This window comes from Quercus robur, chromosome 3 (genome assembly GCF_932294415.1).
Source record: "Quercus robur chromosome 3, dhQueRobu3.1, whole genome shotgun sequence".
In the NCBI taxonomy this organism is placed as follows: domain Eukaryota; kingdom Viridiplantae; phylum Streptophyta; class Magnoliopsida; order Fagales; family Fagaceae; genus Quercus; species Quercus robur.
The window spans coordinates 49691730-49712032 of NC_065536.1; the positions used below are offsets into that span (position 1 = coordinate 49691730).

Here is a 20303-nt window from a genome sequence, read left to right on the forward strand (position 1 = left end):
TTGCAATAATTGTGTATCAGCATTGGAGCTAAGTTTGCCCCTCGTGTAGAAAATTTACTACAAATCCTGATGAGATCTCGTTCCACATTACCCCAAGTTAAAGAAGCCGGCTGTTCAAGAGACTCAATACTGCCAAGTTAACTTTTAAAACAGTATAAAGAAGCCTTGGCCTCCCCAAGTAAGGCAATTCTCTGATCCTTCAAATCAATTCTATCAAGTATAAATGAAAAAGAAGATTAATGAGAAGTTCAAGGAAGCTATTTGCGAGTAGACATTTGTGTAGCTCTTCTACTGAAATTGCACAAACTGGTGCCCAATTTTTTTGGGGAGGGGTGTTATAACTTATAATGTTGTTCGAGACATTGTATGCATGAAATAAACTGTGTCTGATTTATTCATTAAAGTGAGGGTGTGCTAATTGCTAATTTAGATGAACAATTGTGATTTTTTTATTTTATTTTTTATGGAAGTTAGAGGATTTTGATTTGATTTGTAGTTTTAATTTATTAGAATGTGTAACAGTGTAAGTTATTTTTTTATTTTTTTTATTTTCAAGGTTGTCATATTAAAAAAAAAAACCACATTTCACAAAAAAAAAAAAAAAAATCACTAGTTTTGTGAAAGGACTTGGTTTAGGTTCAATGTACTAAACCAGTCAGATGGTGACATGTGTCCAAAAGTGGATACGTATCACTATCTTAACACTGGATCCAAACTTAATCCTTTACTTAAAATTACAAAATAGAAATAATATATACTGAGTTTTATAAATAAAAAAACCCTAATCAGTGAGCTGTTAATTGTTTTCAAGACCATTTTGCCCCTAATAGGTCATCAAGTACCAGGCTCATTCATACGTATCTTTTGGTAATATGAAAACAACAACCCTTATGTCACTTGCTGGTGACCGTATAACCTTTATCGATATTTTTTTGTTTTTTTGGAGAACGAAATATAATTTTTGTGATTGGTCTTTTAACTCATTTATAAACTTCATTTAATCATACCCTTGGTTCACTTTCTTAGGAAGAAAAAACAAAAAATTATATTCGTGAAAAAAAAAATTAGCACTATAAACAAATCAATTCAAGTTGAGTGTCAAAAATTCAAACTTGTTTATTTAGTTTTATTTCAAATAAAAGTCAAGTTTATAACTCATTACTAAACAAAATTACATATTCAAGTTTAATTTTATTTTTGTCAAACAAGGTTGAGATTACTCTCAAACAATTTATTATATTTGAGACTGACTTGTTTAATAGTAGAATCTAAACTTAAACTTGTCTTATTTGCTAAACAAACAAATATAAAAAAATATTTTTTTCAAACTAAAAATCAAGCCATTCATAAACAACTTGGTTTGATGATAAACTGATAGTTTAGATGGTTATTATTATTATTATTATTATTATATTTTTATTTTCAATAAATGCCCCTCCCCAATATCAGTAAAAAAAAAAAAAAAAAAGAGTTAAAAACAAATTTTTGACTAAAGAATTAAAAACAAATTTAAATTGGCAGCATAAAAGTTTCACGGCTTCTGGCGCCCAAACACAAAATTCTCAGATCTCACCATCTCTCAGTCCTTCTCAACTTCAGCCCTCAAGCCAAATATCCCAAGCACTAAACACTCAAAAAAAAAAAAAAAAAAGGAAAAAGAAAAGTTGGAGCACCTGAGCTGCAGAACTCAAAATGAGGCTCTGTGTTTAAGCAAAGAAACCCCCCACATTTTCCAGTTTCCCTCTTCTCACCACCACCACCACCACCACCCCAACAACAACAAGAGCAAAAATGTTCGGCACTCCGTCCTCAACCCCAGCCTTCGGCACTCCATCCTCCACCCCAGCATTCGGCACTCCTTCCTCCACTCCAGCATTCGGCACTCCGTCTTCCACCCCAGCATTCGGTACTCCGTCTTCAACTCCAGCTTTCGGCACTCCAACGACGCCGTCTTTCGCCGGCGGTTTCGGCTCCTCTCTCTTCTCCACACCATTCTCCTCTCAACAACAACAGCAACAACAGCAGCAGCAACAGCAACAGCAACAGACTTCGTTGTTTCAGCAACAGTCGCCATCTACCGGTTTCGGCTTCCAATCGACGCCGTTTTCTACGCCGCAGCCAACTCCTTTCCCCAATGCGCAATTGACTACTCAGATGGCTCCTGTGTCTCCTCTCCCTTTCTCGCTCGCCGATCGCGATATTCAAGTAAAACCCTAACCCTAACCCTAACCCTAACCCTAAGCTCTTTTTCATTTTTGCATTTTGGTTTTGAGTTTTTGATTTTCTTTTGTGTTATCTGGATTAGGCGATTGTCGATGCTTATAAAGAAGAGCCTGGAAACCCTAAATATGCTTTCAAGGTTCGTTTATACGTTATCTTTTTCGGTGTCTCTCTGTTTAGATTTTCGAATGCATTGGATAACTTAATGGAGTAAATTCAGCTTAGGTTGTGTTTGTGGAGTGAAAATTTATTGTTCTTAAATAATGGAGTGAAAATTTCAGTTTGATTCAATGCCATTTCTGAGCAAAGGAATTGAGAAATTAGGGTTTTGGAGGTTTATGTTATGTGTTTACGATTGTGTTGATTTTGCAGCATTTGTTGTTCAGCGTAACGGATCCGCAGTTCAGGGTGAAGCCTGCTGGTGTATCAGATGTGAGTTTATGTTTGCATTGGTTTTTGTATTGTGAGCTACAAATTTTTTTGTTTGAGTCATTTTTGCTAAGTTTTGAGATAGTTTGTGTTCCCAGATTATGTGGGCGGAGGCAATGGGAAAGCTGGAAGGTATGGAAAGTGCTGACAGGGAGCGCCTATGGCCTCAGCTCGTTCAGGGTTTTAAGGATCTTTCACAACGTCTTAAGGTAATGTATGTTAATTTGAACCACAAATGGTAGCTTTCACAAGTGATCTTCTTAGAAGTTTGTACTGAAAAGATTGTTGTTTTGGATCCAACAAAAATAATATTGTTGATTTGAACAATTTCCATGCAATTTTTAGTTATCGAGAAAAAAATGATAATGGAATTATGGAAGCTATATTATTGCTATGACTTGATTGAAACTTATGGATGCAGAAGGAAAAGTCTTTGTATATTAGTAATGGTTTTGTAATGAATGAGTCCTAATGAAATAATTTTGAGTGAAGGAAATAGCATCAAGTATATGATACCACTTATGCTTTGGGTTAGACAAATGGCTATGATAGAAAGAAAAGGGTTAAAAATGAATTCATTTATTGGAACTTTGTATAGCTAGGTGATGACGCATATCGAGTAAGATGTTATGGCTGTATTGAGTAAGATGTTATGGCAGTAAACAATCTACAGCAATGAATGAGTTAAATGGGGGGAATATATATATATATATATATATTCTGTTGGTAAAGTGAAATATTTTATATGAAAGGAATAAATTTAGCGATGAGGAGAAGATTACCTTGTTGAGGCTGCTATAGTTATTTTTCTGTTGTTTCTAATGTTGCACTTCCAAGGAGAAAAAATGGCAAGGATAATAGGATGTTCTAGTAAACCTTACCTTATGGATTGTGCCCTCTTCCCTTTTATTTATCATATTTTGGGGTAGGCCAGTATAACATTTTACTACTGGCTTGATGCAGCTCCAAGATGATGTCATTGTTTCAGATGCTGAGAGATTGCGAATTACCCAAAGCAATGTGAAGATGGTACTGTCTCTCTCTGTTTGTCTCTCTCTCTCTCTCACATGGATTTAGCATTTACATAACGAATAATCTCTGCAGCTTCAAAGACATTTGCAAGCTGACACTCTTCCGTTGATTGAAAGAATGAGACAGAAAGAGCAAGGTCTTCAAAGGCGTCTTTTAAGGGTGAGGACAAATTCTACTCTGTTTGAGAAACTATGCTAACTGTGTAGAATGATCTAGTCAATTGCATCAGAAAATCAATCTGTCTTGTCTGTTCTTCACTCTACTTTTGGTCCTTGAAATTTTGGGGTTCAAGTTTGGTCCTTCAAATATCAAAAAGTTCGGATTTAGTCCAGGAAACATAAAAAAATTCCACAATTTTGTCCCTCCGTCTATGGGGTCAATTCAATTTTGGTCTCTTAAATATATGATTAGTTTGATTTGACCCCTCAAAAATGGGGTTCCTTAGCATCCTGTTAGTCACATAAACCAAAAAATAAATTGGGGGATGAAACTGTTCACTTTTTGAATTATCAGGGACCAAATCTAAAAGGATTGAATCCACACACAGTTTTAGGGACTAAAAGTATGATTTAGGTTTCTCAGGGTTTGCTTCTTTTACTGTTCTCTATTTTTTAGTCAAATCTGCAATTGGCTCTGAGGCTCGGGATAAAGAATTTCCTTGTAATTTCTTTTGACTTCTATCTTTGCATGTGATATTCCTAAAGGTAATGAGAATGGTGGAGGCATTGGAGGGTAAGGGTTTCCGATTACCCTTAATGAAAGGGGAAGTTGAATTGGCTGAGAAGTTAGCTGCAATAACTAGACAGGTAGACGTTTCATGCCCTTTACCCTCATTTTGATGCTTGGTAATTCTCTTGGGCTGTTATCTGGAGATGGTACTGATAAGTACAAATTTTCAGCTGAAAGGATCTGGAGCAGAACTTTCTAGAAGAGTACAAAACCTGCTGACTTTGTCCCGTGTTCAAGCAAATGGCATTGGTGCCGGAGGTTCTGTTTATCTTCCAGGATCAACCAAAATACATGAACAGAGTCTTGTTGATATGCAGGAGGTGAGAGCAGACTAAAATTTGAAAGCTCATCATTTTTTTCTTGACGTTTTAATTATTTTGAGGAACACTTTTTTTTTTGGGGGGGGTTAGAGTGCACTAATATCGCATAATAATTTATAACTTCTCAGTATGGGGCTTTACTACTCTTTAAGTTTCATTATTAGAATTCTGAAAATTTATGATGTATGACATCCTTGTATCTTCATTTTTTGTGGCCCAGGTTGTACAACAGCAGACGGAGGCCATTGCTAGGCTTGGCAATGTTTTGAAGAGAGATATCAGGGACATGGAGATCATTATGGCCGAGGACACAGAATTGACAGATTGAGCTAATAAAGCTTAAACGCCGGACACTTTTGCATTTGTTTCTGATGATATTTTCAATGTGTTAAAAAAGCTTTTGCCTTTGAGGTAGCAAAAAAATCACTGGCGGCTGATATAACTCGATACCTATAGAAAAATTTTAAGTAAAATAGCAGAATTCGTTTAAGCTAACCTTTAGAGCATTAGAAACTCTCATTTACTCGTCATAATAAAAAATCCCCATTTTATAGAGAACAGGTCAGGCCATGAGGCAAAAATGACGAATATAGGTTTTTTTTTTCTTTTGGCCCAGTGAGCACACTCTAATACAGTATGATGTAGACTAACAATTGGGTTCCATTAATATGCATTCATGATAATTACAGCCAGTGGATGAAATTTGCTGCATTTGTTGCTTTTCTCCTGTGAACGTTTTCATAGGTCGAATTTTTTCTTTGAACTTTTATAAAACGGTTTGAATGATCTAATATAGTTGTGATTCAAACATCATTCCCGTTTCTTTAAGTACTTTTCATCAGTTGTCGGTTTTAAAGCACTGTATTCTTTTAAACAGATGAAAGAAATCACGGTCTACAATCACTATCTTCTGACTTCTCTCTCACTAAAAAAAAAAAAAATCGCGTCTCCAAGTTTAAAATATCTATTAGATAGTCCCAGCTCTTTATCCAGATAAGAAAATGCTTCCGGTTAATTTATATTCAATGTTAATACGTGTTTGCATTGATATTCCCATTTAGAACTCTTCACGCATTTGTCAACTTTAGAAATCCAGTGCTTGCTTATCATATATGCAAACCTAGTCGAACATTTAGCACAGGTACCTGGTGTGCGGACAAGTTGCTAACCATGGATTGATCAGTATTCTGATTCTTTCTAATTGCACACTTCACTGGACTTGCACATCAATAACAATATTTGGGAGATTCCAAAGGGCACGCCTAGTCATGTTATCATCTGTTTTCATCTTCAACTAAAAAAAAGAAAAACTGAAATAAAATGCTTGATACAAGCTCCTGCAACATTGGATCCTCCAAAACATTATGCCACAATGATGCACGCAAAAGGGCAAGTGTGCAAATGTCGATACCAATGATTTTATCAACTTATAATTTCCCTTAAAACTGTAGGAAAAGGTGAAACAAAAAAGGAAAAAAAAAAAAAAAAAAAGGGATGCTCCGACCATTAAACATCTAATGATATATTACGGCACAACTGATTCCAAGTATCCTAACTTTCGCCATAAGCTTCTGCCATCATTAATACCACAAGTGCCGTCCAACCAGTAAATACACGGGCGCCTTTTCCCTTGCCTTTCCTCTGATCATATTGTTCCCACAGAAACCCAGTCTGGTGATAATTGCGTACCACATTTCTGCAGCAAGGTTTGAATAATATTTAAATTAACTAATGAGTTCACGAGAGCTTCGGCCATATTCAGGCATTGTGGGCAAAAGAATCCGAAACAGTACCTAATCAAATTGCCTCGCAAGTCAACGTAGATGGTTCTGGCTTTGTCTCTATATGGTCCATCCTCTGCTACAATCAACCCAAAAAGATTTGTTGTAAAAGATTTTCTTTGTGGTTCTTTTTGTTTGAATGAGGTGCCGAGTTATACCTTTAGAGTAATGGTGGAGTGCTGAAAGAATCATGTAATTCATGTTCATCCAAATAGGACCTCTCCAATACGGTGGGTCGTGCTCTGTGTTGCGTTTCATGTATAATGAGCTGCAGCATACAAAATGAGACGTGGTGGTCTGATTAGTTCTAGGAAAAACATGATCTCAAGCAAATTATGTATCAAAGTACATTAATTAGATAGAATAGATTAACACCTTGTTTTGGAAAGAGAACGGAGTCCATAGTCAGTCCATAGGATGCTCTGGTTTGAAATGAGGTCAAGCTGTTTCTCCAGAATCCATGATTCCTGTGTAAAACAGTTCACATGAGAGATCTACGAGAACAAATGGACACAATCCACCCCCCTCTCCCCCCCCCCCAAAAAAAAAGACCCCACACACACTGGGAAAAAAAAGGAGAAACAACTTTATATTACAATGCTACAAAGTACAAAAAGCCAAGCACCAGAAAATTGGTCAAACATTGTCATCAAGATTTTGATTTTCTGTAACTTACAGGTGGAATGATCCTCCCCATGAATGGAAAAAGACTAACATAGCCAACATGAGGAACCAGTCTCAACTCAGGCCTTTCTAACACTTCACGTACAAGCTCTCGAGTTGCATAATTGTGTCCTACCATATTTTCTTTCCAGTGCAGACGAACCTAGCATGGTTAAACCAAAATTCAATACAAACAGGTGATCTTGTAAGCAAAAAGGTAATATCTAGGCATGTTCTCCTAACAATATATGTGATTCAGCAGGGCAAGGGCCTATTCCACAACAGAGTCAATCTATATCTAATGTTTCAATGATGATAGCAAATGCTAGCATGTCAAGCCTGCAGATTCAATGTCTAATGTACTAAGAAGCCTAGAGAAGTCCCTGAATCAATTCTTATTCAATTACCTGCAGAGTAGATAGATTGGTGGTAATTGATGAACCTTTTTAAATTCTTACCAAATGAATAAGATGAAAACATGTTTATGTAAAAGGAGAGTAAGGTGTAACGATGAGAAAAGCTATCTAGGAGACTATGAGAACTCATATATTACTCAATTGACCTTTAAATGAAACAATGCAGGACAATGGTGAAGTCACGGGTTCAATCCGACAAGATGCATGTGTAACTCACCAGTTTGTGAAAAGTGCACCACAAACATCATATCATATTGAGAGAAACAGAAACATGCAAGCAGCATACCTTTTCTGTATGATTTCCAAAATCAAAGTAAGCTCCGTATTTATCATCCAAGTGCATCTGTTTAAACATCAAGCACATATGAGACATAAAATAAATCTTTAATGGCAACCCTACTCTTATATGTACTCTACCTAAACATCTAATCAAATACTCAACTACATCCTTCTTTCACGGCTTGGAGTTACTTCCTAGAGTTTATATTTTGCGGCTCAAAACTTTATTTGTATTTTTCATTTGGACTTTTCATTCTCTTCCTTTTTCCTTTTCTTAGAAGGGTTTACTCTTGTAGAAACCCCGCGCTCTTGGGTTGAGCTTTGCTTTTATGCTTTTTAATAGAGTTTACTCAACTCCTCCCCCTCCAAACCAAAAAAAAAAAAAAAAAAAGCAAAAGGACAAAAAGAAAAGTCATCAAAATTTATAACACCTTTTTTTTTTCTCCTCACTTCACTGACAACAGTAAGGGAAGAATTGTTTGTGATCAATATTCCAATAGTACTACCTATTTACTCAATAAAATAAAAACGACATATCATAGATTACCTAATGATAAGCACAAAAAGTAGAGGAATTAACACTTTCAGACAGCATGATAATAAAACTAACCTGATTCAGAATTTGAAAATCTGAGAGCAGCTTAGCTGTTGCACCATAATCCTGCATCATTTAATTTCAAAGGTCAATTAAGTAATAGATGAGTTCTACTTCTTTTTTGATAATTCAAGAGTTACAATGGGGGAGCGGGGGGGTTGGAATTCTAGATGAGACCTCTAATAGTTTTCAAGATATCTTTTCTCATTACCTTTCCAGGTTTAGTATCCTTATCAAGAAGCTCTGCAATGGAATGCATGCAATCTGAAGCAAGATACATCCAGCATCTAAGATCCAAGTGACGTTCATCTTCACTTGGGTGTGAAGCACGTGGATAATCATCCAAACCGGAGCTCAGTGTCTGGAAATGCCAGAAACAATGTAAGTTTACCACTAGTTTTCAATTAGGGAAACGTTTCCAAGGAATCCAACATCACATTGATAAAGGGGTCAATAAATAATGCACAAAATGAAGTCCAATTTCTAGATCTACACATGACATCATATTACTCCTAAGATCGCCTAAATCAATAGAGTCAAGTTTGCCAGAATTATTTTTGAGAAGATTATGGTGACAAGTAATAAGGTTTGGTAAATTTGCAAATATACGCAGATGTGTTTTTGTTACCAAAAACACTCTACTGAATCCCTAGGGGCAAACATAGTTAGAAGTAGGGATAAAGCACAATAGTTATATATTTGGTCCCAGTAATTCATTGTACCAGAAATGCTTTAAAAAAAGAACAAAATAAATAAAAGGAAAAAAGATGATACAGCATGATGTGAAGGCACTCACTTAACAAACTCATAAGATAATAGTTGTCATTTATTGAAACTTCAAAAGAATTTAATTTGGACATGTCCAATAAATTAAAAAATAAAAATAAAAGATTCAACCTATGTTATAAAAAAGCTACCTGATAATGAAAACATATGAAGAACATAATTAAAAGCTAACCTTAATAGATTTTTTCTCAAAATTTGGACCTTGTATATTGTAAAATTGATGCTATTTCTATATTTACACACCAAAAGAAAGTCATTTTCCTTGTTTCTAATTATGAAATGCTGAAACATAGAACCTTTGGATTTAATTCACGAATTGTTGTAACGTCTCTCCCATGCCAATAATAGCTGCTCATCTCCTTCCCTGTGCAAAGACAATAGTCCAGATCTATCAGAAATTTGAAAAATAAAAATCCAGCATTGTGAAAGAATAGACACACATCTATTTATCCACAAAAGAAGAAGAAGAAGAGAGCATAGATGCAAATGAATGTGAGTGCACAATTGTGCATTCTTGCACTCGAGAATGTGTCTCTTGGTATTATACTTGTGGCAAAAAAGCACATATAAACTAAGATATTTCAACAAATAAAATTGAAACTGAACAATAAAAATGAAAGATCAATAGTTATTTTAAGTTACGTGGTGAAAACACATTGTGTAAGACCAGGTAAATTATTAAAACAATTTAAAATACATAATGAAACTTCTTTTTTACATTTCTTGAAACATTTGGAAATTGAGTTTTAAATTTTTAATTGAAGTAAGATTTTAAAGGCCAAAATAAAATTACACCCTTTAAACTTGGTGAATTGTCTTTTTATTGTCAGCAATGGTCCTTCCATCCATAAACTCCATTAACTACTAAAGAAATATTTTTTTAATGACAATTTATCAAACCTATGGGGTGTACATTGTATTTTTGTCATAAATAGAATGAAATTTTATTATCTTTTAGAATCAAAAAATATTTTTTAGTAGTTAATACTTAATAGAGATTGATGGAAGGGCCAACATTGACGACAAACACAAACATTCCGGACTAAAATGACCCCAAAAAAAAAAAATTTAAGGGACCAAAATGACAAATTACCAAGATTTTGCTTATTTTAAATATACCAAACCCATGGGTAATAGAGTTCTATAGAAGACAACAATGTTGACAAGAGCTATGTTATACCTTTAAAATAAAAGGGGAAAAAGAACTGTTCATGAGGCATAAGGAGAAAAAAAACATACACACATACAAAAAAAAAAAAAAAAAAAAAAAATTAAAAAGGACATCCAGTCGACACAACCACAATTTGTAGGAAAATTTTATAATAAAAGTATATGATATGATATACAAATACAAGCATATACATTTACATACACCATGCCAGCAATGGCTATATATAGTCTATATCCTTGAGTAATATTAAACACAATCATATACTATTTTAGATGACATCAAGCTCAGAGAATGGAGCTTCACATAGGTTGATGTAATTTTTTTTGATAAGTAACAATCAATGTAAACATTATAAACAAAAACATACATTGATGTCAAATGTGCTTTTTATAGTCTACAGCTTCGCAAAATTACAGCCCCAACCACCACAGGAAATTTAAAAAAAAAAAAAAGAAAAAAAAAAAAAAAAAGAGGAAAAGAAAGATAAACCTTATATACCTGACTGTGTAGTGTTGAACCATTGGAACCATGCTTCAAGGCGAACATAAGCCCGCTCTAGGAATGAAGAGATCTCCTTGCTTTCCATGGAAGTAAACTTGTTTCTCTTTAAGCTATGAACAATGTCTAGAAGAAGCAAAGTTTCGCACCACATGGAAAATTAGGTTTATAGAAAGATGGTAAACTATTATTAGATTTTTTTTTTTTTTTTTGGATAGGTGTATGTTTTTTGATAAGTAAAAGTAAATGATATTATTGAGTTCCTACTGGGAGTCGAACCCAGGTCGCTGGATTCAAAGTCCAGAGTGCTAAATTATTATTTAGATAACAAATGCATACAAGGAATAGGGAAAGAAACAGAGTAGCAAATTCTTTAATCTACCATCATCAACCTTTTTAAATTTTCTTAGATCTTTTGAATCTCAGTTTGTAATTTTAAGGAGTGGTTTTCGAACTAGCTCTTCTTTCGAATAACATTATTTTGCTTATAAAAAAAATGGGGACAGAAAGAAATAGAGTAGCAAGTTCTTTAATCTCCTGTAATCATGCATAACTGAATGACAAAAACAAGAGACATGCACGATTCTGGAAGAAAAGAAAAAAAGAAAGAAAGAGAAGAAGAAACTGACTTGTTTTAAACAATGTGCCACAGATACAGAAAACAGGGCATGGGCAATAACTTCAATTCTTCTACATAAAAAGTGAAGGGATGTTCACCCACTGTATGAACATAAGTTCTCTCCTTCTACTTGTTTGAAATGGCATCTTCATAATCAAATTAACAAATAACCCATGTCCCAAGCAAGTTAATTTAAAATCCAATTTGAGTCATTGATTCCTAAATTTCTCAACTACCTTTGAATCCAAATCCCAGTCAGAACTCCCAAGTCAGTATGGTCCAATTTTATTTCTATAAGTTAGTGGAATTTTGCAGTTGGGCTCAATATTGCTGAATGAGCCATGAGTGCTACCCTATAAGAAAAATATGAGCTATGGTTGTTGATTCTCAGATCTTTTTTTCTTTTTAATTGGTAAGTTATATATGCACATAGTGGGTTTTGAACCCATGATCTCACCTTCCAACTTGCTCTTATAAGGGAAAGAGATGCCATTTGAGCTAGATCTCCTTTGTAGATTTTCAAATCAAGATGACTTTTCATTCACTTAACCAGAAAAAAGATATTAATTTATCTTAACCTCTGTTGATAAATTATTAATCATTAATAGAAAGTGCATCAGATAAGACTCAGCCACTACTTCAATATGAAATCCCAATCTTGAGAATCTAAGGATCATATTTAGCTTTGTTTTTTGATTGGTAATTGGTAAGTTACACATGCACCTAGTGGGTTTTCAACCCATAACATCACCCTCCATCCCAATATTATGAAGGAAGTGCCAATTAAACTATAGTTCGTTGACAAATTATAGCTTTGTTATTTGTATAACTGGCACTTTAAAGCTAGCAATGGTTCCACATTTCTTACTATAGTTCACTATTCATCTTTTTAAAAAAAGAAAATAAGTACCATAGTTCACTATTTATCATTAAAGATATAAAAGTTTAATAAAGTATCATCTCATTGTTGTTTTGACATCCATATCAGCCTCAATATTGCGGCATGAAACAGCACTATAGCAGATTCAGTTTCAGAGATATTCTTCCGATGGTGATTTTCTCCATATTTATTCCATATAAATGCTCTTAATTCTGATCACCCACATCTAGGAAGTGGTAAATCATAAACTGATGCATCATGTACAAATGTAATCTTGAAGGGATCCATTCCCTAATTATTAATTGTCCCTTGCTTGTAAGCTTTGTACTAATTGCCCCACTACAAAGTAAGCACATTTGAAGGGAGAGAGGCACATTATCAAAGAGAGAATCTAGTCTACAAAAACTTGATTTTTTGCTAAGCAATAAGTAACCACAACTACAGTACTCAGTATCAAACTACTTTCTACATAAGGATTCAATTCAGAGAATCAAGGCCTTATGTGATCTTGCACTAGGCCATAACTTGTATCAACTTAAGCATCACCATCAACTCATTGACATTATTGTTCAACTTAACATATAAGAAGCCTCATAAAATGATCAGAAATTGATTCTCCAGTAACATATTTATGTAAAGTTATTGCGAGAGAACCTTACCACGCAGGGCCAAAAAAAGAGTTGGTGGATTTCCATTAGTGGGATGCTGGGGAATGAATTCCTCTGGGACCTTACTGCAAGTGCACAAGAAAAGACTTTGCATTACTGCACCGGAAAAATCTAAAACTCTTAACTTTATTGTGCATAATTGAAAAAGATTCTCTACACAACAAAATAAAAAAAATAAAAAAAAGGGAAGAGGAAGAAGAAAAGAAAAGAGCACAGCCAAATGAAGATTCAATTTTACCTTCGAGCTTCGGCACCCAAAATTTGCTCACGTGGAATCCATCCATCAATATTCATTAGATCTAACCAGTGTCCAATGATATCCAAGCTAATGTGAACATCCCAATGCCTGCTCAAAGTTAAATAATATACATATGGTGTTAATAATAAGTATTAGTATTTAAAAAAGCAATCAACTTCATACTGTCAGAGAAATTGCATATTTCCTTAAACATACTGGTAACAGAAAATCTGCACTTGTGACAATGGAAAAAAAAATGCAGATTGAACAATAAAAGAGACAACTAACCAGATCAGCAGCTGATGAAAACCTTCATCCCATAAAAATCCCCTTGGGAAGAAGGGTCGACTTGGAACAGTTGAGTAAAGCTCAGCTGGCCAATATGAAATAAAATTATTGAGACCCCCAAGCTGCAGAGAAAATGGCCCACTATAGGACTTTGTCAGATGTCCAAATTGATGACAGCTGATGACATATATGAATAATAGCAGTTTCACAAATTGTAAAACGAAGGGGAATAGATGAAAACTAAATAAAACAATGAAACATTTTTATATTTCAATTGTTACAAGTGCGGGGATGGGGGATTCAAATCCTTGGTTCTCCACATAAAGGGGACTAGGCATTGCCACCGAGCTACAAGACTTGATAATGTCCCATTGTTAAAAAATGTTAGAATGTAATTACTAACATGAACAACAGAAGTTAATGCAAAAAACCTAACACATAATACTTGACGGTTTCTTTTCCCCCTGATGTATACTACTACTCTCAATGACAAAGGTTTCAGAAGTGAACCAAATCAAGTGATATTTCGTTATTTAGCGAGACTCTCTAATTATGTTATTGGAAAGCCCCAAGAAAGACAGGAAACCACTGAAATCTTTAGTTACTTTTTACTCTTACCGTCCACTAATCATGGAAAGCTTTATTTTCGTTATTTTGCCAGTCTCTAATTATGTCCATTAATCATTCTTTTAACAGTCACATGTCTAAAATACTTAACAAGATCTAAAATTCCATCTTAATCACTATAAGCACTCTAACTAACTAGAAATCGGGCTTGATAATGGTGCAGCTTAAGACATGGAATAATACCTCAAATCATGTAGAACAAGAACTTCATCATATGGCTGATGTTATCATTTATGTTTGGAATAATCAATGTTCATTTAAATACTTCAATGCTACTGAAAGAGAACTTAGTTCACATAAAGAAAATCAAACAAATTCATATTACTCACATTAGGGTTTCCTGGGAGCGAAATTTTCGACTGGCCATAGAAATAGCCTATGCCACCCAACATGTTTCCAATAGCAGCTTTACCAGCAATCATGGATTCAGAATCGAGCTGAAAATATAACCCCACAAATTCAGAATTCTTCAAGTTTAGGCAGAATAAAGTAGGCGAATAAAACAAAACTTAAGGGAAAAAGACTTTTAATGAGTTTTGACTCTTCCTTCCATTAATTTCCATTTGTAATTTTAACTTTCTTAAAATTAAATCATATATATAAGTTCAAGTAATCACAAATGTACAAATTATGCATTGTCAGTTGCACTGTTTTTAATGAAATGTATTTAACCAATCTCAATAATTGTTCGGTTTTAGTGTTTGATATTTCAGAGATGGCTGGGTCAAAACTAAATATCACATCAGAAAGCATAAATAGCACCCTAAAATTTAAAGGCAGGGTGAGGGAAGGCATGAATACAAGGGAAATAAGGACTTAGGTAGGCTGCAAACATCACATCTCATACTTCAACAAAGTACTCAAGATGGTGGGCAGGGGCATTTAGTTATCAAGCTTTAGTCAGCTTATCCAGCATAGTCTCCACCATATTACTCAGGATCAAATTGATATCTTAAACAAAATGATATCATTGAAGGGAACTCTAAATTCTTCTTCTTTTTATATATATATTTTAAATTAAAAGGGAATTCTATCTGTTACATCACTTCATCTAATGCAACTATAAAAACGAGAGACATCACTGGTGTCATGACAATAAAAAATCAGGTATGATAAAGTAGATGGAAAAAGCTTCCAAAGATTTAACAATTGATACCTTGTCAGCCAGATTAAAGCTCTTCTCAAATTTAGTGTCAAATTCTCTTTGCTTCTCTTTCAATTGATCAGTCAGTGAGGTACCTAAAATTTAACAGTAAAACAAACAGAGTTAGAAAGGAGAAACAACAACTTTTAATTTGGAAGCTAAAGTAGAAAACTTCCCCTGGATTCAGGAAAGACCTGCCCCTGGGTCTGGGCTCAACTGGCAAAGAGAGGTTCAAGCCAAAAAGGGAGGGGAAAAGGACTATAAAACTATATATAGAGAAATACATCCTAGATAATTAGCAGAGAAACTGAAACACATTCTAGATAATTAGCAGGAAGGAGAACTATGATTTATGGATTGACAAAAACCATAATAGAAAGCAACATTAGCAGTAAGATTGAAGGCAGAGTGAAATTGGTTCGATAATTAAATCATAAAGGCTAGCGACAATACTTTTCAAAGACTAAACCCACAGATAACCCTATCTAGAACTTCAATTTTATGTAGCTCAAATTTCAAGTGGCGGCTTTCTATTATCTTGTACATTTCTGATTTTTCTCATATATAATTTGTTGCCAGCAGACATTGGAAAACTCAATGAACAGATAAATAAAACATTTGCAAATGCATATCATAGACATATTGAATGCATGTGGAAGGCACCTGTAAGGCTGTTGACACGTTCTTCAACTCCTGAGCTATGCAATCCAGTTCCAGAGACAAACACAATATCTGTTTTGAAAGGAATCCTAGCAGAAACCTGCATAGAATTGCATAACTTCAAAAGAAGGTAGATGATAATGAAAAATTCAAGGATGGAAGGTGTCAGTTAGCTTATTTATTAAAGTCTTGGTTTCATATCAGAGACTATGAATTGAAACACACTTTCACTAGGGACACCCTTAATTAAATATTTATTTTTTTGGGAGAAGGGGGGTGGTTTGGTAGCTGCTAGCCTTCTGTAGTAGCCCATAAGCTCAAGTGGCCTCCAATGGATTGGTGAAAAAAATTCTTGAGCAGTTAACAGATAATTCACAGCTTTAAGATCCTAAATTAGTTAAATAGTTGAATATAATTCAAAGAATACGTGGTACCCAATCACTCTATAACCATCTACCTGAAAAACTAGAATATTTGGAGAGCCATCAGATGTGTCAGACAGCTGCAGCCGACCATACTTTCTTGCCTGGTGGCGTTATGAAGCAAAGAAATTAATAACCAGGTTAATAATTTGAAGCTGCAAAGTTTTTCTAATAATACAAAAAAGAAAAGAAAAAAAGGAAATGGAAATTGGGATGCAACTATAAATATGACATACTTGAGCTCCAAGGTTTTCCTGGACAAGCTCAGATAAATTGTGAATGTGATTAGTCTTAAAACCAGAATAATGGACTTCCAAATCATCCTGCAAAAGCACAAACACAAAGTAGGCTACAGGTAGGTATCCAAACTAGGAAAAAGATTAAATTAATAATGCTACTCCATGGAAAACTTGATAATATCTACAAATATAACACCAGAAAAGCTAGGTGGCTCATGTTCATGTGATTCCTCAAGGGCAATACTTCTATCATTCACAAAGAAGCAAAATTTTGGCTACTTTATTATTTCATTCCATTGCTAACATTACCATTGATTTTAAATGTAGCTGCCAACCTCCAACATCTATTCGTGAACCCGATGCAAGGAGAGAACCTTCATGAACATCCAAGTTATCTCTACTCAAACTTAGAGCGTGGCCATCTTCATCAGCCATATAGAAAAATATATGTGCAGTTCTCAACATATCCTCACTCCTTTCAGATCTGTTGATGAATTACAACAACTATTAATGTATGAATGGCTAATCAAGAAATCCTGAGTCTGCCAAAAACCATGTGCATGGCAAGTGTATAAAGTATGCAGGCAATCTTTTAACTGTAGGCATTATGTTGAAAATATAACACTCATTCCCTCAGGCAATCTTCTATTAATAAATGAATGATGCACGCAACTTCTGGACTGTGGCTTGTCTTATGCCTACTGATGTACCTCATTTCGTACAAAATTTGTGTTGCAAAATGAGACCGGCAAAGCTTCCACCCCCCCCCCCCCCCCCCTCCTCTCTCTTTCTGTAAGATTAACAGATCATCATTTTCTAACAAAAAAGATTAACACAACACTAATGTGGTTCACATTTTTGTGCTAGCATCAAAGTAGGGATATGCATGTGTAACTAGCAACAAGAAGCAGGAGAAAAATAAAATAAAATAACCCCTGTTGGCTAACCCATGCCGTTCAGTCACTTCTCTCCAAGATATTAACCTAAAATACGTGATTTACAAAGTGCTTAAGAGCTATATATTAGTAATAAAAAGCATTAGAAACTTCATAAATTTCTTTAAACAACTTAAAATAATCAACTATGGTCTTTATGAATCAGAGCCAGAAAAGAATGCCAGAGAGATTACTTGATGCAGTCCTAACAGGTCCATCATTTTTTAACTCAATTTGAGATGCTACTTTTTCTTTCTTTCTTTGAAGATGATTTTTTCCTTATATTTATTATTAATTTTTATTAAAGCTTAACATAGTATATGCATTTGATAAAGCAAAGATCATAACTAGCAGGTCAGGTCATTTACTGCTTGCTTTGAACATCAATCCGAACAGCCCAATCTCCTCCATAGCCACTGCCATCAACCTTGGATTTCAGGAAACTTGTTGCCAAAGTCATGTCCTGGTCAACCAGAATTTGGTGCCCAAAGTCACGTCCATTATGATGTGTCCAACCGTATGTGCTTAGCTCATCTGAATCTTGGCAGACATGTCTCATGGCATATCTTCCATCCTTTACACCAATCCACATCAAGCCAGCAAGCAAAGACCGTGGAGTCCTGCCACTTAAAGCAGCTTATGACCACATCTTTTGTAATTCATAAAGTTGGATGAAAGTGAATAATAAAACAAACATAAAAACAATCAGATGCTGACAAAAATGTTTTCTTTTTCCTCTTCTTTCTAACATATAACAGCCATGTGATCTTCCCAACTATATCATTTTGCCAGGAACTGGCTTTCTGATTGTAGCAATACAAAGTTACTTACTTTAGTGTTTAAAGTAACTTTAGTCATGTCCAAACATGAACTCCAAGTACACAACACGCACAATTGCAGATCTGGGATCATGAAATTCCTCAATTTTGATTTCAAACTAAAGTCTATTTATCTACTGTTGCAAACCAAAAACGAAACCAAAGTAAGGTGTTTTTTTTTTTTTGGATAAGTACTGTGTAAAAGGTGTTTGATACTTTGAAGTTTAAATCTGGATCTTTATTTACATACTTCAGCACAGAATATGAACAGCCATAATCAACCACCCACTTTTTTACACTTAAACCCCAACTCCTATAAAATGTATATATTAAGAAGGTAGATTACTTCATGTGTATGATGATGAACACAAAGTAACTTAATAAATTACAAAGAATTATACACAAAATCTAAGTGAATCTCGGCACTCAAAAATGGAATTCCCATGTGTAGAACACCGCATTTGAGACTAATCAAACAAAGTTCAAATCAACAAGGATTCCAACTGATCCATTGGTCTCTCTGTATCTTCCAAAGTGCGGCTTATTATGTTCCCTCCACAATGTCCACATCAAAAACAGCAAAATAAGATTCCGAACATCCCAAGAGTATTACCCAAACCAAATCCTCTACCCAAAACAATAGTTCTGGTATCATCTTTGGCTACTTTCAATGAAACTTCCAAATGTTCTAAAAACTACACTCCAAACAAATTCCTATAATATTTACACTGAAACTGGTTTAAACATAAACTCTACTACAAAAACAAATAAATCAATTACTAGAAACATTTGGTCTCTCTTTTTTTGAATTTTCAGGATTATCATCATGACCTGGATAATAATCTATATGACCATTCCTTCATTCCCATACATAGTTCATTTCACAAAGAACATGTTGTAATTATTAAAAAAAAAAAAAAAAAAAAATCCTCAAACAAATAAGAATATTCACTATACCTGGCACGAATTCCGAGATAAACATGAGGGCGATAGGTTCCCCAATACAAACTCTCTCTGTGCTCTCCTTGAAACTGCCAAAACCAATTCAATTCACTCCATAGACATATAGTAATACCAATAAAACTAACACTGAATGACTAATCAACCAGAATTCAAAAAAAAAATAATTCACATTTCACCTGAGGAAGGTCCATGATTTTTGGCGCCGGAAATGGCGTTACAACCCTCGGTCTCCGAATTTCTTCAGCAGGATTTACAAGGCGGCGAATTAAGAAGAAGATCACAAAGAACGCAAAAACGCTGACTCCTAGCATGACTTTGAGATTGACGTCGAAGATCCGAATAGAGTTGTGAGCTCTATTTCTATCTTTACGTAGTTTCGGGTTTGGTTTTGTGTTACGGAGAGGATCGTCGCCGTCGGCATCGGTGGCGGATTTGGTTCTGCTCCGAGTAGTTCTCCGGCCATTTCCCCTCATTTTCAGATTAGGGTTTATCTGTGCTCAAATGCACAGCATGTCGATTTTTGTGGATATATTCAGTGATCGATATAAGGTTGAAACTGAGGGTGTTAGATCAAACGCAGACACAGTCTATATAACTGGAACTGATAGTCACGACGGAGAGAGTGTCCTTATGAGTTCACGATGGAAATAAAATTGAAGTTAGGCCTAAGATGGGCTTGTATTTGGGCCTGGCAGTGTGTGTTGTTCCCAAAAAGCATAGCCCAGGAAATAAATAGAATGTTAGAAAACTGGGCCGAAAGACTGGTTAAGGAGTGGTTTGGATCATTGTTATTAATTCTATTTTGGACCCGTTCGGTTTGTCTAGTAGAACAGACTATTTCAGTACCGGCCAATTCTAGCGTACCGTTTCAAAGTGTTTCGGG

The 20303-nt window shown here is 34.8% G+C and overlaps 2 protein-coding genes across 2 annotated transcripts; one reads left to right on the forward strand and one right to left on the reverse strand.

The window, feature by feature from the left end:
* Window positions 1-1542: 1542 nt before the first annotated feature.
* LOC126718200 (nuclear pore complex protein NUP54) lies at window positions 1543-5441 on the forward strand. Its single transcript, XM_050420291.1, has 9 exons — window positions 1543-2205; window positions 2306-2359; window positions 2593-2652; window positions 2748-2858; window positions 3613-3678; window positions 3754-3840; window positions 4386-4487; window positions 4581-4730; window positions 4951-5441. The coding sequence occupies exons 1-9, from the start codon at window positions 1792-1794 to the stop codon at window positions 5056-5058; spliced, it is 1152 nt and encodes a 383-aa protein (XP_050276248.1). The 5' UTR covers window positions 1543-1791; the 3' UTR covers window positions 5059-5441.
* Window positions 5442-6041: 600 nt separating this feature from the next.
* LOC126718199 (mannosyl-oligosaccharide glucosidase GCS1-like) lies at window positions 6042-20045 on the reverse strand. The gene is made up of 22 exons (XM_050420290.1): window positions 19597-20045; window positions 19415-19488; window positions 18008-18259; window positions 17014-17188; window positions 16702-16788; window positions 16501-16569; window positions 16047-16143; window positions 15396-15478; window positions 14569-14676; window positions 13613-13734; window positions 13325-13432; window positions 13078-13151; window positions 10920-11045; window positions 9547-9614; window positions 8676-8825; window positions 8480-8530; window positions 7877-7933; window positions 7188-7337; window positions 6887-6978; window positions 6670-6779; window positions 6524-6587; window positions 6042-6426 (listed from the first exon to the last, which is right to left on the reverse strand). Exons 1-22 carry the CDS (start codon window positions 19891-19893, stop codon window positions 6282-6284), a joined length of 2559 nt encoding a protein of 852 aa, XP_050276247.1. The 5' UTR covers window positions 19894-20045; the 3' UTR covers window positions 6042-6281.
* Between the last annotated feature and the right edge of the window lie 258 nt (window positions 20046-20303).